Source organism: Cynocephalus volans, chromosome 7, assembly GCF_027409185.1.
Source record: "Cynocephalus volans isolate mCynVol1 chromosome 7, mCynVol1.pri, whole genome shotgun sequence".
NCBI lineage: Eukaryota > Metazoa > Chordata > Mammalia > Dermoptera > Cynocephalidae > Cynocephalus > Cynocephalus volans.
Genome location: NC_084466.1, coordinates 58,633,250 through 58,659,975, shown reverse-complemented (window position 1 = coordinate 58,659,975; position 26,726 = coordinate 58,633,250). Strand labels below are relative to the sequence as shown.

General features: G+C 40.6%; 1 protein-coding gene across 1 annotated transcript; it reads left to right on the top strand.

Annotated features, from left to right (window-relative positions):
• OLFM4 (olfactomedin 4) lies at window positions 1-26,726 on the top strand. The gene is made up of 7 exons (XM_063101532.1): window positions 1-192; window positions 4,759-4,911; window positions 11,104-11,316; window positions 12,312-12,471; window positions 19,483-20,293; window positions 22,149-22,223; window positions 26,606-26,726. Exons 1-7 carry the CDS (start codon window positions 1-3, stop codon window positions 26,724-26,726), a joined length of 1,725 nt encoding a protein of 574 aa, XP_062957602.1.

Genomic DNA, 26,726 nt, shown 5'->3' with positions numbered 1-26,726 from the left:
ATGAGACCAAATCTCCCCTTCCTGCAAGCCCTTCTGTTCTTCTTCAGCCTGGCTGCTGGGGATTTGGAGGATGTGGGAGATTTGGGAGCCCTGATCCCTTTCTCCAACTCCAGATCCTTCTCAAGTGTTGGCTCCAGCTCCAACTTCAGTGCCGGCTCTGGCTCCTTGGGTGACAGCAGTTCCCTGACCCAGGTGAGAAGGCCCCAGAGTCTGAATGAACTGCGCTCATTCCTTTCCTCTTGCTTTTCGGGGACCTGAATACAATTTCACGGATGGCTAGACCTGGGCACTCTAAAAGATTTACGACTCCTTTTGTTAACTATAGGCACACTGGAAATAAATTACAACGTGGGTAAAATAATTAAATTGTTAGCAAGAGAGACTACATCTTCGTTCTCCAACCTGGTTGCACATTACAATGAGCAGCAAGGGTGACTCTAAAAAGTACAGATGCTCAGGTCCTATCCCATGTAGATATTTAAAAATGAGATATTTTAAAAAAGCTTTCCCCAGGTGATTCTAATATGTAGTCCTGGGTGGGAACTGTTAGAGAAGGGATCCTGATAGTAGCAGCTCCAGAAAAGTTTGTTCCATTGATTTGCTGCCCAGCTGGGACCCATGGACATAAATAATAGCCCTCAAGGGCATGAGAGCTACAGTGCTCCAGTTGGAGCCCTGACAGTTCCTCTGTGCCTAGTTTGTAAAGGAGATGGGTGACAGAAGTAAGGGGAGGAGTTATTGGTCTTTAGGAAAGTGCTACTACACATGGACATTCCCCGGGGGAGTGTTAACTCTTTTCAATTTTCTTTATATGAAATCTTTAGGGCCATTTCCAGCTCCAAACAACAGCAGTGACAAGCAAACAAAACAAAAACATCATGCACTACAAAGGGATTGGTCCAGTGAGGCTACCTAGGTAGAACGCAGAGCAGCCTAGTGTCTTGGGGGATGAGTCCTCTTTGGATCTCCTTTAAAGAAATGGAAATAGGCATGAATCGGGTGAGGGTTTGGGGGCAAGAAGTAGTTACTCACTTCACCTCTAGGCCTTTCTGCAGGAGCTTTGCTCTCAAAACTTCCTAGGCCACTCCTTGCTAAGGTGTCTCTTGGGGTAAGAGAGTCTTATCTCTGCCAAAGCTCCTCCCTCTGCCTGTCTAATCTTTGCTTACAGGTCAGACAGCTGCTTACATGAGCATGTATGAATGGAAGAGTGAATGGGAGAAGGGGAGGGAAAGCCTTTTGTTTTCGTTTTCACCATCAGGAATAAATGGGACAAAAATTTGGTGATTAACCAATAGTTTGGATAGGGCCTATATAGAAACAACAGCAATAATATTCATTGTGAACCTAAGAAATGCCAAGACTAGTAAGTACCTAATATATGGTATATTATCTTATTTAAGTAGGTATTTACTTACCCTAATATGTGGGTAAAATTACTGGTCCCATTTTAGAGATGTGAAAACTGAGGCTTAGCGAGATGAAGTCATTGGCTTAAAGTCACTAAGCTAGCAACTTACATAGTTCAAAATTAATTTTCCCACCTTCTTCACCATCTCTCTATATTCAGCTTTCTATATTTTCAGGGACTATAGAAGAGAATTGCCTATTTTTAAGAGGAGAAATTTTGTTAATCATGAATATGCACAAGGACTCTTTGTAGCCAGATATCAGATGTGTAATTTTATTCCATGGTATTAAATGATTTCTGAAGATGATTAGAACTGGTTAGCATTTTTTTTTTTTTTTGGAGTGAGGTTAACGAGGTTAACAATAACTTATTTTGAACTTCATCACCAATCAGAAGCCAGCATTTGGATAAGATCATCAGCTAAAATAATAGAAAACAAAATATAGGTCAAGAAACAGAGAAATCCAAAATGCCTATTGTCTGCTAAGGAAACAAATATTTAAAAGTAGATAAGAAATGGTAGTTAGATTGTACTTAGAGGTTTTAATTTTAATTTCCTTCCTGGTTTACTTATCTCCCTCTGGAGATATCACAACGCCAACTTCTTTTTTATAGCAGACTAGGTGTCAATTCCACTATAAACCTAATTTTCTGTGGCTGGCTGTCAGCTTGATGAGCTCTTTGGAAAGTGGTGGAAAGCCCTTTTATAACTGTCATTGAGCAAGTTCCAAGCGTATCATTTTCTGTACTTTGAAAATGTTGAGTATCATTATTTTATGCCTTGAATCTTTGTGGGCACTTAGACTTGGCTGCTAATTAGAGCCAATTGCAACCTTAAATCACAAATGGGAGTCACACCTTCTCCTATAGCACTCAGAGCACTCCTCATGCCTCAGATGTCACCCTCCAGAGAAGGGGATGCTACAGGGTCTTCATTTCACAGAGAAAGAAAAGACCCAGTGCTCTGCTCCACACAGTAACTGGCATAGTTGGAAGCACAATGAGTTATCAGGCTATGGAGCTGCTAGAAAAAAAGCCCTGGGCCTTTCATAATGACAGTGGGCCTGATTCCTGGGCAGGAATTGGGTCTTACCCACGTCCCTAATGCCGGAAACTGGCGTATTGTAGACATTGGTAAATGTTAATTGAACACATGCTGAGAGTATAAGGGTATCTTATGGGGTATGCAGGGTCCTATTTGCCCTCCACAAAGGGGATCACAGTTTCTTCTAAAGGCTAAGGGGACAAACACCTTCATCTCCCATTCCCCACATTACACTCACAGAGGTTTAAGCATCCACTGCAGAGAGACTCATCACCATTAGCTTCATTGTCTTTGAATGCAAAGAGCAGAAATATCTCTAATGGGAGACACTGATCAAACTTATGGACCATTTTGATGTCAGCTGAGCACACTGGGCTGATGACAAGCAGGATGGAAGCCGGCAGTCCACAGTGTTGGGACAGAGATATTCAACAGAAACTGGTGGAATGGCTGTCAGCAGGGCTCATAATTATTTGCCTGTCTTTCAGGTGAACTTCAGGACTAAAAGTTGTTAGCGAGTGGTTCCAAGTTGACTATCTCGAGACTGCTTCATGATATCCACTGTTTCTGGAGTTGGCAGAGCTTTTTAGAGAACTCTAAGAGGGTCCAACCCTGTCTTGTGCAGCTAATTAACCTCACCTTGTCAAAACACAATGCAAGATTTTTCTTTGCTAGGCAGTTATTATAATAAGCTATTTCTTCAAAAGTCCATGATATATTGGTCCTTTCTGTAAAAGCCTTGGCATGTTTGAGGTGAATATTTCATGTTTGAGGAAGCAATAAAGCTGGTTCCAAGAGAAGGTGGCCTCTCTGAAAGACTCCTGGAGTATCTTGTCCAGTCCTTACTCATCCCTGGCAAAGACCCTTCCCCTATCCACTCCCCACCCCCACTCCCATGTTCAGCATAAACCCACTGTCCCTACTCCTTATTCCCCAATTCCTGCAGGTGTGGAGATGTGATTGGAAGAGAAAATTGAGGCCAACGTCAAGAATTTTCCTGGCATAGGAAGTTTTGGGTACACACATATATAGTTTTCTTTCTGCTTGTTAAAAATGACGTATTTGCAAAAGCCTTGATTGGCCAGAGGTCACTGATGGAATAGTTCTTAATTGTAGAAGCATCTAGGCCCAGTTTGTTCAGGAGTCATGGAGGTTGGTAGACATTAAATGTACAGAGCATACAACCTCAGCTGACCTGAACTTTGAGAGACATGACCTGAGTCTCTTCAAATTCCGAAAACCATTGCCCTGCCCATAGCAGTTTCATGAAGAGTCCCTTCAGGCTGACGTTCCACAGGTGAGCTCTGGGCTGGCCTTCAGATGAGATCATTAAGAGGCACAGCCGGTTGGCTGCCAAGAGTTACTCTGTAAGGTGACAGTAGTCATACAAAAATGTTAATTGTGCTGAGATCCCCTTGGGGAAGTTCAAAGGGCACAAAAGAAAAACAGGATCTTTCAAACCTGTCATCTTAAAATATGCAGTGGCACTGAAGTGTGAGCCTGAATATCTTAAAGAAACATCAAATATTTTAAAATGACTTTTCTGCAAGTGGTAAGCTGGAAAACTTTTATTGGAAAAATTTGCACAAAACCTTGAAACTCATACACTATTCAGTTTCTAAGAAATGGCTGGTTTGTTTGCATTTTGAGGGATGTTAATGATACAATTTCCCTGGCAAAGAGAGAATATGAACGTGCGTTGTGTATTTTCATGGCAGTCCTCATCCCTGATGGTTTCCTCATTCCGATTGGGAGGAACTGAATTGGGGTTGGGGTAAAGGTAAGGAAAAGAAAATGAGTAACAGAAGGAAAGAGAAAGTGATATTTACTGATTGCCTTCCGCTGGCAGTGACTTGGCTCACGTTACTCCACTAATACTGAGGACAGACCTGTGAAGTAGGTTATCTCTATATGACAGATGAGGAAACTGAGACTTAAGGATGTCTCACCTCTAGTAAGTGGTAGAATTGCAATTCACACTTAGAACTCTCATTGCTTCCTTATTTCTCTTGCCTTGCATAGAGACAGTAATAATTTCCTTTAAGACTCTTCAGGAATGGAGACTCTTCCTTTTGCTGAAGGCTGGGGGCCTAGTGGTGTAATCCAGTGGGTGGAGATGTGACTAAATGCTCTGTATAACCAGTACCTGTGAAAACAGTGGTTTTAGCTTGCTTCTGTGATTCTACTCATTTATATATTGGACTCCACTTGCTAGTCTCTTTGATAAGCCAATTTTTGTCACTCCAGTTGCCTAAAAGCTCATTTCCCAGCTTATTACTGATACTCAACTTATTATCATTTACAGTCGTTTTCCAATTTGACCGGCTCTGTGGATGACCACGGGACCTGCCAGTGCTTCGTTTCCCTGCCGGACACCACCTTTCCCGTGGAGAGAGTGGAAAGCTTGGAAATCACAGCTCACATTCTCTACCAGAAGTTTGAGATAGAGCTTTCTAAAGTAAGCACTTTCTTTTTAAACAATCTCTTCATAAGAACACACAAACAATACAGAACATTTTTCTGTTCAGGACTTTATAAGCAGCCCCTCTTCATGGTCTTTCGCAGGTTTGTATCCTATGGAGGTTTTAGCATTTATTTTACAGGACATCTATGCAGCTCTTCCTAGCAGGGAAGATGGGAGCACAGGCAGAGAATGGGCTTGAAATTATTCACACTGCAGATAAACTCACTTCGTTACTGTGGTACTCACCTGGTTGGAAAGAAGCGTTGAGCCCTCCCTGCAACTTTTATTTTGTTTTGTGTTTCCTCTTCCTCTTGGTTTTCTTCTGGATCTTTCCTCCAGCTTTGCTTTCTTTTTTTCCCTCTCTCCCATTCTCTTTAGTTCCATTCTACCTTCCTTCTCTTTTGCCTTTTCTTCTATTCCTATTTCATTCCCATTTGCTTTTCTTTCTTATTCCCTTGCCTCAATCCTTTCCCTTGTCAATCCCTCCTAATCTTTCTTCCCCTTTTCTTCTTAGCTGTTTTTTTGGACTCTTTGATCTCTTGTTTTAGGTGGTCCTTTCTCCTTCTCCTTTCATTTCCCTCCTCCACTCTCCTAAATCTCTCTCTGCCACCCTCCCTTCTTCCCTTCCTCTTTTCCTTTATCTTTCTCTCTCTCTTTTGTTATCTTTACAATTTGCTCTCTTCCATCTCTCTCTCTCTCTCCCTCTCCCTCTATCCTGGTGATTATTCTGTATTGTCTTAGCAGGAACATTACATTAGACAAGCCCAGCATTAGACCAAAGTTGAAGATTCCCTGGGAATTTGAACCAAGACTAATAGGTCTCTTATCCTTGGTAAAAATCCTGACTCAGACCCTCTCGATTACTGCTTTTCTCGTGCCAGAGGAAGTTATCCTAAAAGATTTGTCTTTTTCTGAGCTGGCTGGAGCAATGTGACTTGGCATTCCAATTCTGACCTCTCCCACCTTTTTAGCCAAGTTAAAAATCAATTAGAAAGCCTTCTACTTTCTGCACAGGTGAAGTCCAACCTAGGCTATAATCACATTATGCATTACTTAATACAGCTCCATTAATTTAGAAGGAGCTCTGGCTTTACTGCAAGATTCAAAATAAGTTTTCCTGAGAAATTTAAGCTTAGCCACCTCAACATTTAACATAGTTATCCTTTAAGACAAAAATTATGGTGAGGCTGAGACCTTACTTTCAACCTGAATTGGTAGATAAATATTCTAAGTTTAAATGAGTGTCCAGGAAAATGAGTTTGACTACTCTAGAAACCTAGCTTCTTAAGAAATAAAATGTCCTTGAATTAATCAGCAGAAAAGGCACAGCACTAAATTATAAATTCCAGTCATTAATATTCATAGCCTTATTCCAGCATAATCAAGTACAGATAAGAAGTTATGCATAAAAACATAACAAGTAGAGGAAAATCCTAGGTAAAGATCTTTTCAGTTAGAGTCATTTGCTTTGAAATAGTGGAAGCTACTGATTTGCATGCCATCTTTGCTGGCAGGAGTGTGAAGGGCAGTTTGAAACCTTATGCCACTCCAGGGAGAGTATGTGGCTTGCCAGGTTCGTGAAAATGGGACATTTAATTTTATCCTATAAGGGGGGCAAGTGACATCTGCTTTGCTAATAATTGGCAGGGAAGAAGTGCAGAGTAGGTGGGAAAACTTATAGTTTTGAAAGTGTCAGGAGCTGGCTCTAAAAAAATTTGTGGTTGAGGCCTAAGAAGATATTTACCTAATTGATTTAGTATAACAAGTGATAATAACAATGATAATAGCAGCAGCTTTCATTTCTGCTTTCCAAATGCTCCCGGTTCTATTCTCTTCTCAAGCAAACCTTTAAGGCAGATAGGCCAGATGTTCTTCCTCCAGTTTAGGGATGGGAAAACTGAGGTTCATAAAGGTAAAGGACTTGCCCAAGGACATTCCTCTCTTGGCTGGGTAAGCCAGGTCAGGAATTTGGGTCTTCGGAATCATCCCAGCTCTCTTTCCTCTTTGCCATGCTGTTATCCTTCAGCACAGGCTCAGGAAGAGGTGCAGCAGGTCAGTAGTGCCTTCGAGTCCAACGCTATCCCTTTAGCTGAGGGCTTTGAATTTCCAGGTGAATTATTTTAGCTGTCCCTAGGTTGCCTTGTAAATCACCATTTATCTAGGGTCTGGGGAATGCCCATTTTGGGAGGCCACTAGAAAAGGTTTTGACTGCCTTACATTGATTTATTATCTGTCAGTTCACAGAGAAGATAGGGAGCTGCCTTTGCATAAGATGCCGAAATTATTTCATACTTTTTTTTTTGTTTATGATATGTCCCCTTGTGATTATATATAAAAGGATTTTCTCTTTGAAGGCTTATGGCCTTTGGGGCAAGTTATTTCATGTGACACATTTGCTAATAGAGCCTCATGCATAAGAAGATTGAGGAGACATTTAGGTAACAAACAATGTTAATTGAGCAATGTTGTGTGCAGTGAAATATAATATATTAAAAGGTCAGATTGAAAAATGCTGAAATCACGGTTTTTCTATTAATTTCTGTAATTTATAGGGCCTCCATTAGCTAGGCACTTACTGTACATTATCTCTAGCCTTTACAATAATCTTGTAAGCTCAATACCATTGCCCCAGTTTATAGGAAACTAAGGCTTTGTGAAACTAAGTGATTTGCCACCCAGTACTAAAGTCAGAGTTGAGTCCAGGTGGATCTAGCTTGAAGTGCTTTACATGCCTTTATGTCACCTCAGGCTCAATGAACATTGTCACATTTACTTTTAAAGATATATTGAAAATAACAGTGTGTTGCAAAGTAAATTTACCTATTTCAATATCCTGGCTGTAGTTACAATCACTGGTTTAGAGGTACTGGTAGAAACATGAACCAGACTAATTCTTTAGCTTAGTAGCCAGCTGTACTACATCCTTATTATTTTATGACCACATTTATTATAAGAACAATAACAACCACCTCAAAGCAACCCCCCCAGACAAATTTTATTCTTTATCAATGACATAGTAAATGCTCAACAAACAAAATAAAATGGAAACTGTGAATGTTAGGCTGGGGATTGAAAGGCAAACATAGATGAATTTTCTAAAGCTCAGACTTGTGATAAGGAGCTTCAAGGGAAAGATTTTGGTGCAGGGATGTGTCTCCTCAGGGCTCCATATTCTTGCTAGAATGTTTAGCACTCTCCCTGGTCTCTAGATGCCGGTAGCACCCACCCACCCCCTAGTTGTGACAACCAAAAATGTCTCCAGACATTGCTGAGTGTTCACAGGGGACAAAATCACCACCGCTACTACCTTCCCTCCGTTTGGAACCAGTGCTCTAAATCTAAGTATTTTCTACAAGAGGGAGAAATGCACTGAGTGCACTGAGTGCCAGAGATGTGGGGTTAGGCACACCCCTGCAAGCTGGGCTGCCTCTACTGAGACTGCACTCCTAGGAGGAGCCAGCATGTTCTTGGAATTGTCCACTCTGTCTCAATGCCACAGATCCACACATGAGATAGCTTCATATGAATAATTTGCTTAAATTAGTAAAGTTTGCACTATGAAGACTTTCTGGCCCATCCTCAAATTCTCTTCTGCTTCCTATAACTGGATGATTCCAGTTTTCCTGAATGCCACAGAGCTTTTGTTTAAATGTCAGCTGAAAGAACCTTAAGTTTTTTCCTCAAAGAGATCTTTAGATATCCTTCATTTTGTGGCTGAACTAGAGCAGGCACACCACACATTCTCCTAGGTAGCAAAGTCCAGGTTATGCTTCGGTTTTCTGTGAGAATCTGGAAGAGCCACATTTTATTTAGCAGAGATAACAGTTGAATCACTCATTTTGGTAGAACGACAGCTGCGACGTGCCACTAAATTGTTCTAGGAAAGCTGAGGATATTTCATTTGTTCCAAGAGCTGGAAAAGCCAAATGGCAACAAGCACATTCATTTTTCAAACTTCCATTTCTGCAATGGATTGGCACATTATTTATTTATTTATATTGCGGGCAAGGTTTCACACCTGAATTTTTTTGAGTGTTTTGCTTTTAATATAATTTATGCTATTGTAAGCTTGTATAATTTAATTTTTAATAATATTATTAACAATTGGCTCACAAAATTCCTGAAAATGTTCCAGTTGGCTCTTGTGAGCCAGTGTGAACTGGCTCCAGCATGATACTGGGCTGCTATCCCATTTCACAATGGTGGAAACTGAGACTCACAGAGATGGGTTGTCTTTAGCCTCAAGGTCAAGCTGAATGTGGCCAGGTTGGGATAACACCCAGGTAAGTTGTACTCTAGAATCAAGTTCTTGCAACTGTTTCCTAGATTCTCAAACTCCTTTCGCAGAAAGATCTGGCATCTTCTTTCCCCACATCTTCTCTGCATCCCTAGAGCATTTCAGTGCAATATGTGGAACTTCCTCTTTCTCCTCCCCCTCTTTAAAACCAACTCTCTGAGAACATCAGCCTGAGGCTGGATCCTTCCTCACTATAGTGCAGGGGCCCTAAACCCTGGAGTGAGCCTCCGAGGCCACAGAAAGAGTCCTTGGGTCCAGGGGAAAATGAGGGAGGACCCACCCAGCCAGAACACACTCAGGTGACCTGTGCAATAAACCCATCTTTAGTTCACACTTGTAAGTATGCCCAATTTTTGTAGAGTTTTAATAAATTTATTCAAAAAAATTAAAAATTTTTCATTTTTATTTTTTATTTTTAATTGACAAATAATAATTTTATGTTTATAGGGTGTACCTCATATCTGTGTGTGTACTTCTGAGAGGGACTTGTTAGGTTTTATATATATATGAGCATCCACCAAAATGTCACCATCTTGATCAGCTTCCGAGTGATGGTACAAATCTGATGGCAGTGAGCATCGGTTGCCCGAGGAGATAAACTAGCAGTGCCAAGGGCTGCGTTTTCACCTTTCATTAAAATCCTCTTTTCCTTTAGGTCTGTGGCCTATGAGTCTACTCTAATTTGCACATTGGGGTTAAGTGGAAGGGCTAAAATGACAGAAGTTAGGGCTGCGTTTGTTATCAGAAGGATTAGAGGCCAACATCTGGCTTGGAATTCATCTAGGCACTGTGGGTCAGCTACTTGACATTAATGTAGCTTGGGTAAAAGTATCACTTATGTTCAAATTTTTTAAAAAGAATGTAAAACCAGCAACTTTTAATGAGCAGGTTCTTAAAAAAGCTATGGCATTTCCTTTAGAGATCAGATACAGAAAGAACCACCAACTGTGTTTATTGAAATATCCATTTGGAGATTCCAATTATACACTAAAACCCAGGGGAATTTTTGGAAGTATTTTAAAACTTAATGATCAGACATTCAAATGTATGCAACAAATGTGTAATTTAAAGGTCTGATTGCAATAATCAGTTCTTGGAATAAATGTGTGCGCACTTAATGAAATGAGCACTTCGCAGTTGCACACACACTCACATATTATCTAATAAGTTGGATATTTATGTCACTTTGTAAAAGGCAAAGGGGCTGAAAACTCACTGCATATGATGATCAGAGAAGGAATTCTACTTAGTGAATTTCTCCCTCTTCTAGAAAATACTTAGATTTAGAGCAGTGGTTCTAAATGAAGGATGGTGGTGGTGGTGGTGGTGGTGATTATTTTCCCCAGGGAACATTTAGCAATGTCCGGAGACATTTTTCGTTGTCACAGCTGTGAGTGGATGGATACAACTGACATCTAGAGGCCAGGGATGCTGCTGAATATCCTACGATACACAGCACAGCATCCCCACAAGAAAGAATGATCCAGTTCAAGATGCTAATGGTGCTGAGGTTGAGAAACTCTGGTCTAGAGCATGTGTGTTGAGGGCAGAGGAGTGGCAAGAGATGCTCATTCAAACCAGATTAGTTTGGGGAATTAATGTCTTCAAATATGAAAATGGAGATTAAAATATACTTGCAATTGATTCTGAAGCAAAATTATTTTTAGTCTAGGTAAGTGCAAAATTCACCCCCAATTGTAGTAGTAAGTTATTTTTAGTTTGTACTTGGATAGATTTAAAAAAAAAACTAGTTAAATATATTTTTGTTCCATTTCTTTATTAAAAACAATGATTGGCAGAAATCAAATAGTCTTCAACGGCTTGATAGTGAAGGAAGACTGTGTGATATTACTCTGGAAGTTCACTTGAGCCTTTTGATTCCCCTTTAGGTGAAGGAATATATCCAGTTAATCAGTGTGTATGAAAAGAAACTGTTAAACCTTACTATTCGAATCGAGATCATGGAAAAGGATTCCATTTCTTACACTGAACTGGACTTTGAGTTGATCAAGCTGGAAGTGAAGGAGATGGAGAAACTGATCATACAGCTGAAGGGCAGTTTTGTTGGAAGCTCAGTAATTGTTGACCAGCTGGAAGTGGAGGTAAGGGGTGAACTCACTTCTCTGTATATTAATAATAAATGATCTTCAGTAACTATAAGCAAATGCTAGGACTAGGATATGACTCCCTCTCTCTCCAAACTTCTAATTCTGTACTTTATCATGAGCAAATGGCATATTCATGTTGTTTTAGTTGTATGCTTGTCCTTGAATAGTTAAGCACATTGGAAACGGGTTGGCTGAGGAGCAGGTGTCACCTAATGGTCAGAATCCTGCCCCAGAACCAAATGGCCTTTTAACTTCTCTAGAAAGGAGGTAACTTCAATTTCAACAATTGTCCATGGCCAAGCTAGATCAGGTGTCTTTTCTGCTCTGGATTTATCTTTATGGGACTAGAAATCCACAGTTTACATAATTGTGGACTTGTTAGGTCTGTTTCTCCTTTTGAATGACCGTCTAATCCATGATCCCTCTTGGAATCCTTCTGCACATACTGGCACCCCTCTTTAAGAAATTTCTTGTGAGTATGCTTTAATGAAGCCTTTTAAGACCCTTGGGTAAAGAGCATCACATTACTGTTATGACTGGGTAATTTATATCAACGAGAATTTACTGGCACCATCATGACATGGATTATAATTGAGAATTCTAGTTACACATTTTAGAATTTAAGTTTTCTCTGGCCTTCACCATTCATTAGAAACTTAATTATAATACAATATGAGTAAACACGATTTTATAAGGGAAGGTTATTAGAAATGAACTTTAATGGACATTGGTGGATGCTTAGAATGAGCCCGTTCTTTATTATTAAAGCTGTTAAATCTTTGCCGTTTCTCCTTGTCACACGCATCTGCTTGAAATCTGACAGGCGTTCACGCTAAACCATAAAATGTATTCTTCCAAATGAAACCATTCAGAAGAATCTCTGGTGTATTCTTCAGCAATGTTTCACTAAATGACAAATTCAGCCCTGGAATGTTTATGAAAGAAATTGTACAATAATATAAAGTCACTCTGAATTTTTATTTCCTTAGATAAGGAATATGACTCTCCTGGTAGCGCAGCTTGAGACACTAGACAAAAACAATGTCCTTGCCATTCGCCGAGAAATCGAGGCTCTGAAGAAAAAGCTGAAGGAATGTGAGGCCTCTAAAAGTGAAAATGGCCTGCTCAGCCCCCCTCTTCCTGCTCCAGGTAAGCACACTGTGTTTTTACCACTTGAGCCAGGCCCCGTAGGAGGTGTGATGGAAGGTGGGGAAGGGATTTGGAATTGCAGTGGTGACAGAAGAAAGGATTTTTGCAGTTCTGAGTTTGCTTCACCACGTTTTAGATTCCCCCCCACCCCCAAGTGATTCCACATGCTGTCATATTCTGAGGCTCACAGAGGAAGAGCACAAACGAGTGGATATAGAACACAATCCACAAGCTACAAGTTTTCTATTTGCATTTACTAACAGAGAAAGTATCTCTATGGTGACAGAGGAGCCATGGGTGTTTGGGGGGTGCATGGGAAGCCTCTGGAATCTATGCTTGGCATCCGCTTTCCTGTGGATTGTAAGGGCTGATTGGCTCATTTATCTGATGAGCTGGGTTTATGCCTTGAATGCTCCTGTCTTCCCTCTCTCCTTCCCTCTCTCCTTCCATCTCTTTAGTTTGTTCTTTATTCTTCCCTTGGTGCAGGCTGAGCACCTGCTGTATTGTGTGTTCTGGCTATCAGTGGGAATTAAAGGGATGGCCTTGTATATCACGGTGCTTGTGAGTGTGTCTTGCAGTCTCTCCAGAACTGTGAGTTCCTGGAGGGTAGGGATGGCCTCTTGCACTCTAATAAATCAGCCTTGGGTTAGTACAGCAAGACGTGGGTGCTCTGTAAATGCAGCAATGGGTGGAGACAGTGGAGTGTAGGGCACAAAAGCATGCCTTTAGAATCCCAAAGACCCTAACTCCCCACATAAGTGGCCGCAGCAAAAAGAGCCTTAATTTCCTCATTTGTAAAATGGGAGAATAGTATGTACCTTGCAGGGTTGCTGTGGGATTAATGAGACGACGCTTGGGAAGCTCAGAGCTCTGTGATGGGCACTCATACACTGGCAATGGATAGTGTCAGTAATGATGAGAATGAAGTGCAAACCTTGCTGTAGACAGAAGCAGTGCTGGAGCCTTACACACTGAAGTGCATCCCTCCAGGTGAAGTAAAGGTAGCCTCTCAGCCGCAGTAGTCAGCCCTGTCCTTCAGAGACATTGAGGTCACAGGGAACTTCTCTCTATAGCATGTCAGTCTGAATAGGGACTGCATCTTTTCAACAAAGCATACAGCCTTTGTCATTTTTATTAATTCCAATCCTCACAACCTGTTTCCTTTTAGACCATGCATTTCTGGGTCCTTATCAATGTAGCTGGTTTCTTGAAGGCTTCAATTAGATAGAGCCTGAGTTATGAGCCTCTTGGTCTTGTTCAGAGGACTCTTTTCCCTTCCTGTACAGTTAGGAATCTGTCCTAGTATGACATAAAGAGGAAGTTTAGGGCAAAGACTATGGTCTCTCCTCTGTAATAAACTGAGCTTAAATCTGATCTAAGATCAGTAGTAGGAACATGTGTAGGAAATGAGAGCTGGTTCTGCTGGACCATGGGGGGCTCGCTGAGGGAGAAGTCAAAGCAATACAACTCCTGATAATACCTGAACAAATACCGCCCCCCCCCCCCCAGCAATTCTTCCTCATGGAATAGACTTTTCTGGCGTGGTTTTCTATACGCCACTTAGAATAAAGACATTTTAGAGCAGGAGGAAGAAACATTCAGGGCCATCTAACTTTGTCTTGTCATCCCTCAGAGGAGGACACTGCTTTTCCTGAGACCACACAGGTAGTTGGTGACAGAGCTGAAGCTGAGATGCAAGGGACCTCACTCCCCAAGTCATCTTAGAACCTACAGTGTCAGGTGTCAGTAACCCAAGAACAGCAGTAGGGGAGAAAATACACTGCCTAGTATCTAGGGAGGAAAGCGAATGAGTCTGTTGGATTATTTTTAGAAATTTTTATTCTAGAACTTTCCTCTAGGCTCTTACCCTTTGACTTTTTTGCACCATCCCAGCCCGGTTGTGTGGTTTAAGCAAATTGGACCCAGGTTTTCACTCACTTTCCCACAACCTTGGCTGTACCTGAATCCCTGCCAAGCCACTTGGCCCTCCTCCAGTTTTGTTCATATTATATTTATGATGTTTATATTAAACTGACTTTTGGTCATGTTTTTAAATCAATTTCTCTTACTTGCTTTCTTTCTGTTTGGATTGGTTGATAATGCAGAATTGGAAAATCCCCAGGCACCACAGAGTTGTGAGCCTGTGGAGACTTTAATTAAAGTTACTCACTATTATTGGGCTTTAAAATCTGGCCTGTCTGCTTTTTTCACTGCAGAGTTGCACAGAATAGAAAAGACTATATGCAAGTCTCAGCTCTAAAGTAAATCTGCACTCTCTGGATCCCTCCCTTGTTGCTGTGGTTTGCTAACCCTGTGGTCAGCTTGAACTTAGAACGCATACATGTATTTCAGGTTCATTAAAATGTGCTTTATATTTGGTTTTGCTGCAAATAACATCCTTTTATGCTTCATTTCAGAGAAGTTTGTAATCTAGAATAATTGGCCTTCCACTCATTAACTTTTTTTTCCTAAAACAACTGACTTCAGTCTCTCTGTTTTTCCTCTGAATCCAAATGACTGAATATAGGCAAAACATGATGGGATTGCTCATGGGTCAATCACCATTTTGCTTGGGGCTGCTAGGCTCTGTGCTGGTACTTAGTAGCTGCTCAGAAAGTGATTGAATGAGATATAAAAGACATTGGACAACCTGCTAAAATCCCAAACTTACAGAAAAGCAGAGTGTTGAGTAGCAGTATCCAGTAATTCAGAGTCAATTTAGTCTTAATCATTTTATGATTATTATCATTTTAGTTGCCTAATTCTTATAAGTCAATCATATTCTCCTCTTGACTTAAACAAAGTTCACTTCCCCAGGGGAGAAAGTGAATTGATAGATCCAAGATTAAGTTTTCTCTGCAGGCATATAACTTTTGTTTTTTGAAAAGATGCTGCTAACCATGATACTTTTAAAAAGCTAGGTAAGAACATTTTATAGTCTCACGATATGGCTTTCCTAGATATTTTCAGAATACTCTGGCAATATCTAATGATTTGCATTAAAAAGAGATTGCCAACCAAGTCTACACTTGTGTAGAAGGTTCCTTGCATTATGTTCTGTGGAATAAACACCAGGCTTTTTGAAAAATAAGATATGTAGTAGGGTGAAGAGCTATTGTTTTATAAATAAGTATAAGATGGGTTTAAGTGACTTGATTAGTCTTTTGTTCCATTATACCACAAACATAATTTGGTGCCACTGTACTGTTGGCCCTGGGGACTGGGATTACCGGGATGGGTAAAGAAACCTCCAGAAACTATGATCCAGGAAGGGAGACTGTCACGTAAACTTTCAATTGTAACATGATGTTGATTATAATGATGGTGGTTACCATTTACTGAGTTACATTACATGCCTTCTATCTATTCTTCCTAAAAGTCCTGCAGAGTAGGTATTATTTTTTTCTTTTAACATGATGAAACTGAGGCTCAGAAAGGCTAAATAAATTGCTCAAGTATACATAGCTAGTAAATATTGGAGTCAGGATTCACATTGGAATCTGCCTGGTAATATTTTTACTCTACCAGCTGCTTTCCATAGATGCCCTAACAGAGAGGTGCACCTGTGATTTCTGGAGTGACAAGAAAGTTCCAACAACTCACCTACCTGATTAACACCAAATTATCCTTGCTTTCTTGCTTGTGGAGAAGCTAAAAGGGTATTTTTGCTCCTGACAGTTCTGTACTGTGTTCTCTTCCATCAGAAAATGCAAAATCCTTCTTGGATCATGGCTGGGGTACCAGGTGGTTGCTTAAGTGTCAGGGTACAGTTGGGATGGGAACTGGGTAAGGAGAGAATGGAGCATGTCCGAGACCTCGAAATGAAGGAAGGGGCAGGGAAGGGGTGTGAAGTAAGGGAGGGTGGAGAGAAGCTCAGTAAAGATGGGGGAGTGGGGATGGGGACTCTGAGGAGCAGCTAGCACCTGGCTGGCTGTCAGTTTTGGTATTGTTTCCAAGATGGCCTGCTGCCAGGAGTGGGAGAAGCCTCCATAGTCTTTTCATTGGTCTGTTACTGTGGCCACAGCTCTAGCACTGGCAGCAACACTTCCTCATCCCTATTTCCACTTCCTTTAGACTGTAGCCAGGATTCTAAAAATGGCTAAAGGGGATAGAAGATAAAAGGGGTACAACAAAATGGATAGGAGAGTGTTTAGTAATGGTTGGGAGGTGAGGAAAAGAAATTTAAGTTTCATACAATTTTAATATTTATAGCAAGTACAATTTCAATTTTCTGGCCAACCTATGAAATGAAGAGCCATTATTACATTATCGATAGGAATAGTTATTAATACTACTACTACTAGTTATACTATTATACTAAGAATAGTATCAATTGTATAATAGTAGCAGTAGCAGTAATAGTATTCTTTGAGAGGTTTATTTTGGTTTCTTTATATCTAAAGATTTTCACATCTGGGGAGAGAATAGTTTATTATCTCTACCCTATGATAATGCTTGAATAAGTTATATGTACCATAAATTTTTCTTAAATGCTTTGTTTCTGTTGGTTTGGGATATTTCCTTTCCAGGAAGGCAGGATTCAATGAAGCAAATAATTCCTCAGTCTTCCAACCTGAAAGAAAAAAAGTGACTTACTTTCATTTCCTCAGAGTGAAATGTAGTCAAATCAATAAGTTCTCAGGAAGATGTTTTAACTAGGAAATCCAGTTTGTGGCCTATGGAAACTTGAACAGTTTTTGTTATCATTAAACTGAACACACCACTAACTTTATTTTAATAATTCATGCGTTGTTTCATAAACAAAAGCAAACAAGCATTCATCTGAGAGATCACTTTTAGGAGAAGAAATAATAATTTATAATTTTATTTATTATTTCTTTAGTGGAGAGCAGTCTCTTGGCTGAACACACGTTACTTTTTTATTTATGAAATGGCGCATGCATTATTAAAATAAACCCGCGACTGCGTTCTGCTTAATGATATGCAAAATTATTTGAGGCTAGGTACAGAGTGGTTTCATTTCTCTACCTGTTGTTTGGTTGACTGGCTTTCCCACCAACTGCAGATTTATGAGAGCATTTAAGGAGCATGTATTTAATTCTGGGGCCAAAAAACCCCAGCAGATTGGAAAAATAAAAGCAGGATTTCTAGTAATGGTTTAACCCCTGAGCGGTCCTTGAATGAGGAGGGTGAAGAGGGAAAGCATTTTAGCAAGGAAAGAAATGGATCTTTCCATATGGGACAGGGAAGAGACCCAGCAACAACAGCCTTGTTCCCCCTCACCCACGCAGTGCTAATCTCAGGCAATTCTTTGAAGCTCTGCTTTTAGCTCCAGCTTACCTCATGTGCCCTCCATGACTCCCTGATTCCCTCCAAGCATTTAAAGCCAGGTACAGCAACTCAGGTTCTGCTCCTTTCTTCCCTCACTTGCTCAGCTCTGCGCAGCAGGACAAGGGAAAATGACCTCAAATGTACTTAAAGTTGGATTTTCTTTGTTAACCAATAAACTGTCTCACCACTTTTTAAAAGAGTGTTTAAGATCCTGGAAAATGTGTGCTCAACTCTTTGGATAGTTATTATAAAAACACTGGAGGAATTTTATTCTGTTTTTTACAGCTCATGAAAACTTTGGGTTGGCAGGCACTTCAGAGGGAGTACAAGGTGAAGGGCCAGTTGCCCAGCCTGAGTCATTTACCCAAGTGTTCCAGGGAACGTAGATTTAATGGACCAGTGAATGTGGTCCCCCTTGATTGTACACATTGTGACAGTGACAGTGTCAGAATGGGAAGGGTGAAATTCTTGCCTGTCATTCTATGGCACCATAACATATGGGTTGTGAATAGCAGGACTTGCAATTCTGCAGCAACATGGTCACCAAGTGATTTATGTGATGGGCCATCCATGGGGCATGGAGCAGGCATCTCAAGGCTGAAATCCCACCATTATAGCACCATCTTTCTAGATCTATAAAATACTGTATTTATTTATTTATTTGTTTTTAATCTTTTACTTTCCTTTTTGTCTTCTTTTGAACTTATTAAATAACTTTAAACTTAAAATTTTTCCATCCACTAACAAAGCTGGAGAATTTACACTACCAGATATCAAGATCTCTTCTAATGTAGTAATAATTAAGACAGTAAGGTTTTGGTACAAGGCTACATGAATAGATTAGTAGAACAGAAGAGAGAGTCCAGAAATTGATGAACACCACATACATGCCCACCTCATATAAAACAGAGATGTCATTGCAATACACCGGGGGTGGGTGGCATGGTCTTTACAATAAATAGTGCTGGGTCAATTAGAAATCTGAGATTAAAAAAATCTTGATTTCTATTTCACACTGTCTATAAAAATTAATTTGAGATAGGTTCTAAACTTACATATAAATTGCAAAGCAATAAAACTTCTAGAAGAAAACACAAGAGGATATAAAATACTATATTTAAAACTCCTGCTTCTGAGACTAGCATGGAGCAGGATTGATAGCTTGTGTGGAAATGCACTTGGGATCCCAAGGAAGCACAGAATGGGGAAAGGCATAGAGACTTGCCCAGGACAATTGCCCCTTTCGTCACAATTCTCCCTGGGGCTGGCCCTGGTGAATAGCAGTTTTTGGATTTAGGGGAATAGGTAGGATTCTGGGATGACCTTATTTTCATGATTTCTCTATGGGAAAGATGAAATAAGATAATATTTGCAAAGTGCTTTCTGAAAGAAGAAAATATATAAATGCACCAAGTCCCCCTTTCCTCTCTCTGGATCCTCAAATCTTTTCAGTATGGGTCTTGTCAGTTTCATTATTCCTATTTTCCAGATTGAAAGCCCATCTGTGGAAACAGAGGGTTGTTCTCTGTAGAGCCAACAGAAGGTTCTCAATGAGACTGAAACCAAAAGGAGATTATGGCTTCTCTCCATCAGAAACACTGTAGTCATTGAGTCTTGACAGGAAAAATATGTATGGATTTCATTGATGAAGGTATTAAACTATTTGTATCCTGTCATTCATTTTCTATAAGAATGCCTTTTATTTTCTCGTTTGTGTAGGGAGCTGCAGTCATGGTGGTGTGGTGAACATCAGCAGACCCTCTGTGGTTCAGCTCAACTGGAGAGGGTTTTCCTATAAATTTGGTGCCTGGGGTCGGGATTACTCTCCCCAGGATCCAGACAAAGGGCTGTATTGGGTGGCGCCATTGAATACAGATAACAAACTGCTGGAATATTACAGACTCTACAACACGCTGGATGATTTGCTATTGTACCAAAATTCTGGACAGTATCGGATCACCTATGGCCAAGGTAGTGGTACAGCAGTTTACAACAAGAACATGTATGTCAACTGGTACAACTCCCAGAACATTGCCAGAGTTGACCTGACAACTAACACGGTTGCTGTGTCTCGAACTCTCCCTGATGCTGTCTATAATAATCGTTTTTCATTTGCTAATGTCGATTGGCAAGATATTGCCTTTGCTGTGGATGAGAATGGATTGTGGGTGATTTATTCAACTGAAGCCAACACTGGTAACATGGTGATTAGTAATCTCAATGACACTACACTTGAGGTGCTAAACACTTGGTATACCAAGCAGTATAAACCAGCTGTTTCTAACATCTTCATGGTATGTGGGGTTCTGTATGCCACCCGTACTGTGGACACCAAAAGAGAGGAGATTTTCTACTACTATGACACAAACACAGGGAAAGAGGGGAGACTAGAGATTGTAATACATAAGATGCAGGAAAGAGTGCAGAGCATTAACTATCACCCTTTTGAGCAGAAACTTTTCGTCTATAATGATGGTTACCTTCTGAATTATGATCTTGTCTTCCAGCAGGAACCCCAGAAGGAACCCCAGTAAGTTGTTTAAGTGTTAGGGTGAAAGATAAATAAAATGTTTGTTAAAAAAAATAGTCTTTTCTATTATTTAGATATCTGCGGGAGGATCTAGAAGTGTGTCTGTTTAGTAGTAATATTTAGGTGCATAGTTCTACCACATTAGAGACCTAGGATATTGCCGTGATTGGATGAATTCTCTTGGGAGTCATCTGCCTCTTGGGATACATTTCCCAACTGGAATAAGGTCTTTCCAGGGTGGGATTGTTAAAGGTCTGGGGGCACTATAGGTTTAACGAAACCTGCAGTAAGGTAACATCTGGAAATTAAGCAACTTAAAGAGAACTCAGTATGGCTTCTGGGGACTCTTTGTACAGGAGTACTGGTCCTATCCATGTAGACCCACTAATTCTTCCATGCCTGAAAAGAACCTGGGGCTTTATTAGGCAGATTAATACCTGAAACTCCTTGAGGGACCGAATCTCCAACTTTGTTTTTCTCACTAGCACCTGGAAAGATGCTTTGTATGTAGCAGATAAGTAAATTTGGAGTGCTTATATCTGTAAAGTGTTCTGAGTTTCCTGGAGAAAGGCCCTTTTACACATTAAATTGTACACTGCAAATAAATCCCAGAAAGATTTGTAGATGAGGCACTCGATTTTTCTTTTCTCTCATTATTCACCGACATAAGAGTCAGTAGAACCCTCTACTTTGTAAGTTCATTCAAAAGCAACTCAGATCAGTATCAAACTTACCAACCAATTCCCCCTATCCTCCTTCTATTGCCTGCTTGAAAAAATAACCAGTTTTCTATGGAAGAGATATAAACTTAATTTTTTGGTCTCATTATGAACTTTCATTTAGTTGGCTCTAAGACTATAAGAAAATCAGTTGGAAGTGATAAAATGAGAGCATCTCTGGTTATGTAATGAAGACCTTGGAGCAAATGTGAGATTTGTACTGTCATATCATTTATTTCATGTAATTTTTATCTTTGAGTTTGGAACTTGTGAAAAAATGTAAATTTCCTTTTTTTCAGGAAGAGATGTAGAAAAGCCATTGGAAGTATCTAGTAAAACAGTGCAGGAGTTGAAAATCTTGCAAGTGTATGTGCTTCTGTGCTTTTGGATGGCTGTATTATCTGGTCTTGGTCTATTTTCCTTTGATGTTCAAATCCTAGTCTATAGAAATGGTTCTTTAAACGCTGTACTCCTCTCCTTTTAATAAACAGTTAAAATGTACTTTGGAAAAAAGTCATCTTTTGTTTTATTTACTTTTAAAAAAAATTAAAATAAACTCCTAGGGTAGTCCACATCTTGCTGTGAGGTACAGAGAATGTCAGCCTCTCAAACGCCAGTCGTGAGGAGATCACATGCCTAACAGCAGATAATATCAAAACTTTTAAAAGAGTCCGAAGTCTACCTGGCTCTTTAGTTCTCATTTCCTTTTAAAATTCATTCTTTCTGGCAGCTTTTATTGTATGAGACTGCCCTATTATCTTTTGGGATGTGACCTTATGCACTTATTAATTTGCATGATTGGACTGATTATTTCCAATGCTAGACTATATTTGTGTGGCTTAGGTTCATTTTCCAAATGAGCTATTAATACGGGTCAGAAGCCTTCAGATTTTTTCCAAACAGGAGGTTTTGGACAGAAAGCAAAGGGACTAACTGGCCATATCAGGGAGAGAAGTACTCTTAGGAAAGAAAATGTGTAGGGGAACAGGTAACCTAGAGCTGGAAGGACACGTAGACTAGGCTAATGTAGTTAGTCTTGCTAAAATTCTCATTTTTAATCCATGCCAAGCTTTTTGAGGCAGGTGGCAGCTACAATATTTAGTACTTTTAGCCAGATTTTTCCCTCTCTTTTTAAGGCTGAGTGTAGAGACAGATATGGCCTTCAAAATGCAACAAGATATGAAGATAAAGATATGTATGCCGTGTGAGATGTAAGTTAAAAACAGCGATGTTATATTTAATCTGGCTCTAGGCAACTTTCCAGATGAATGCTTCTACCAAATACACAGTATGACCTCTGACGATTCGGGAAAGGAGGCAGGAAGCCAAGGTAACCCCAGTAATCAGCTTCTTATTTGAACTGCTAGAGAAGCTTTCGCCTGAAAATTCACTTCAGAATCACCTTCCCACTGGACATGGTGTATCAGCCTGCAGTGGCTGCCTGCAGGAAATCTCCCTGCTGGGAAGGTTGAATGACCAAAAGATTCAGACTTGTGGTTTACTACAACACAGTTACACAGTGGAAATTTTAGCTTAAGATTCATCAGCTAGCACCATTTGAAATTTATCTACTACATACACACACACACACACACACACACACACACACACACACACACGCACACACACATTTAAATAAGCTTTATTGAGGTGTTATTTACATGTGGTGAAATTTGCCAATTTTGAGTGTACAATTCAATGAGTTTTGACAAATGTATAATCATATAAAGACTACCATAATTGGGAAATAAAACATTTCCATCATCCCAAAAAAGTTCTCTTGTGTACTTTGGTAGTCTTGTCCTACCCCTACCCTCCAGCCTCTGAAAACCACTGATCTGTTTTTTATATCTATAGTTTTGCTTTTTCCAGTATGTCGTGGACATATAGAATCATATAGTGTGTAGCCTATTGAATCTGGCTTTTTTACCTTTCCTCTTGAAAAAGAGAACTAGTGGGTTCAAATTAATCCAGAGGGTAACTGGGCATTACCAGTGGCTCTTGGGGTTCCCTGCATTTTAAAATTATTTTTCTTGGGGTTAGATAGTGGATTGTGGAGAGCTGTGGTGACCTACTGCCCTTATAGATGGTTGCTAGTGGCTTGGAGTTGCCGTGGGAGGGATCTAACTCTGAGCATCAGTCAAACCTACCTGGTGACACTCCCAAAGCACAAACATTTTTTTGCTATTAGCCTTGTTCAAGGTTTGTTCTCCAATTTCTACCCCTGTGTCTCAAGCATCTACCCAGGTGAATCCTGATACTAATTAATGATGTGTAGAGAGGTTATGAGTGCAGGATTCAGATTCATGCAAAACTGGATTTGACTTGATTCTACTGTTTATGAGTGGTATGACTTTGGGCAGGTGTCTTAACTTTTCTTAGACTTAATGTCTTTTCCTGTAAGATGGGATAAAAGCACTTACCTCAGAGTCTTGTTGGGTGAATTAAATGATATTAAGTGTATATTATGTCTAGTAAAGTCCCTGGTAGATGCTCTGCCCTTCACAAAGAGTTATTTCTGTTTCTCATTTTGAGTTTTAGGTTCAGAGCACTCACTAGGTTGACAAGATATAAAACTAATCAGGATTGGAGTTTACATTTTTCCCCCCATAACAATTGTTGCAACGAGTGACTCTTTTGAAGCAGGTGCGATTTTGGCATGAAAGAGTTCCAAAAGCTGTAACATACTGTCTTTGTCCTCAACTCCAAGACTGATCCTCAGAGTTGATATTTTCTATGCTTTGACTCCAAAAGACAGTCCAACATGAGCAGCAGAAACTGAGCCTGTTTCCCCTTTCTTTTGGTCACTGACAACCTAAATGAAGCGTGGCTTTCATCAAGCCCTGTGGGTAGGACTAAAGTAGATGTGTATGTTTTCCTGCTTGCTTTGCTGTAGTCAGTAAGAGTATCAGTCACTTCAGAACAGGGACGGGTAGTTATTTTGTATTCCACTTTTAGTAAGATATGTTTATGTTTTAGGGTTTGTCTACATCACTAACCTTAAGAGTATGTTTTTCTTCTCTTCTTGATTCATGAACCACTGAAAGGGAAAACCTGACAGAGGAGGGACAGAGGGTGACTGTGGCTGCCTTCAGGATGACATAGGGAGGTTCTGGGCCTGAGCCTTTTGTCAGCTCAAACGGATGTCACGCTATGAGGGGTGATTAGCCTCCTGTGCTCCAGAATGTTCCAGAACAACAAAAGGGTGAATTGTGACACATCAGAAAATAAAAGGCAGGCACATTTTTAAGGCACACTCCCAGCCAGTGGAATGGACCAGCTGGCCTGGCTCAGCAGTGAAAGATGCTATTTGAGTTGTCAGTTCAGTTGCCAGGCCCCACATCTGTAGCTCAGGATATGCCCACTTGTCTCTGAGATCTGCATCTGTTCCTGGAACTCGTTCAGGGGGAACAGCCCTTGAAATCAAGGTCCATTGTGGAGATAGATGGTCTTCAATCTGTCCAAAGAGAAGGCTTCTTCTTAGGTGCCACCCCTGGACCTCTTGGAGCCAGGAGTTCCACTGTGAAGATTATTTCCCAGACCTCAACCCCTTTGAGAACTATTAAAGAAAGTCCTGTGGCATGTTTGAGGACTTTGAAGTGGCCTGGCTGGAGCTCAGTGTATTGGATGGTGGCTGAGGATGAGGATGGAATGATGGACGGGTGTCAGGGTTTATATGCCATCAAAGGAATTTGATTCATGTACTTCCACCCAGAAAATTTATAGTGACTTGAAGTCTCCAAATTTCCTCTCTCTTTTTTTCAGCTTAATTGAGTGTAATTGAAAAATAAAAGTTGCATGAGGGGTCTTCAAAAAGTTCATGGAAAGAATCACGTTATCTTTTTGTTATATTTTTCCACGAACTTTTGAAAATCCTCATATATATAATATAAATCCTCAAGGTGTACAATGTGATGCTTTGATGCATGTATACATTGTGAAATGATTGCTACAATTAAGCTAATTAGCATATCCATTGCCTCATAGTTAACAAATCTCTCTTTTTAGTTAGATTCTGCCAACTCATGTTCTTTTTGGTTGTGACCAATAATGCTTTTACTTCATTATCACCAGTGACTTACTCTGACTTTTATCAGCTAGGGTTCAGTGTAAGAACAGAAACAACTTCTTATAATTGGGGCACTGTTAACTGCTATATTAGATAAACCTCAGCATCTCAGTGGCTTAGCACCACAGCGGGATTTTTCTTCCTCCCTTCAGTGACCACTGCTTTCACCATTTTGACCTTGATTGTTGCTTCTTTTAATCTCTCTCTCATTCCTGACACCTTTATTCCCCACTCTCACACCCCAGCTGTGGATTCATCTGGTGCCACCATGATGGGAGAGAGCTTCCCTTCTAAAGTGACTCTCTTCCAAGCAGTGATTCAGGGACCCAGGCTCATTCCATCTTATGTCTCCACCATTTCCACATGTAGTTTCTGAGGTCATGGTGCTTCTCCACATCATGGAAAAGAATGTAGAGGATCTGATGTAGGAGGTTGGTTTAGCTCCAGTCTGAAAGTGATGTCCAACATTCCTGCTCACAATCCATTAGCATAGGGACACACCTAGCTGCAAGGGAGGCTGGGAAAAATGTAGTATAGTCAGTGCACAGGAGAAAAGAAAATGGGTTGGTAAGTAGTCAGAGTCTGTCTTGGCACTCTAGGTACTACAAGGAGAAAAGGATTTAATACAGAGAATTACGTGCTTACAAAATCCTTGTAAAGTTTGGAAGACAGCAACCAGAGGCTGCCATTTAATGTTTAGCCTTGAGGTCATTCCAGTACTTACAGTCCAGAAATCAAGACAGTGCATCTGCCACACCATTGGCATCATCTGCACACCCCCAAACTGGTACCAGATGATGGAACATGGAGTCATCTGCTGGAAACACTCTCCTTTGCTGATACACACCTCTCCCCCCACGTCTCTGAAAGCCTTTCACCTTCTAAACCTAAGTGGATCTCGTTGACTGAATCTGAAATGCACCCAAAACTGTATCTGCAAAGGAGACTGGGAAATGTAATTTTCTCTTCCTTCCTCTGTGATACAGGAAGAATGATAGAAGAGGTTGGAAATGGACGCTGGTGCCCATTGGCGAGATCTGGCATGACCATTCACCCAGTGACCCTGCTTTCATTGTTACTCCTGCTTCCATTTTGTCTTTGGTGACTGCTTCTTTCAGCACCTTCTTTATCTCCTGGTCATTTGCCACTATTCTTTTTTTTCTTTAATGCTCACACCCCAGTGGTGGTTTTGCTTCATGCCTTCATAATGGGAGAGAGCTTCTCCTTCAACAGCGATCTCTCTGATTGAGCTTCTGGAAGGGAACAGGCTTTCACAGTGTTACCGCCCTTCTGTTGGACTCTATCAGAGACGATGGTACCAGACAGTGAATCACTCCCCAGTGACCCAACAGTGTTCTAGATGGGCCTTGGCCACCTGCATTCTTTTTTGCTTCTGAGTAACAGTCTCTTTTATTTGTGGAACCATCCAGAAACTTCCATGTCCCCTATTTTCCCCCTGTGCATCACCTAAAATACTGGCTGGTATTTTTCTCTGCCAGACCTGTGGGGTCATTTGGCCAACAGGCTACTCTTGGGAGTTGACACTTTCCCCAGAACTCCTGAGGTGATGGTGCAGATGGAGCCACCCCAGGGCCTTCAGCAGGCTCTGATCTGCACCGGAGAGAATCTTGGTAAGTCATGGTAG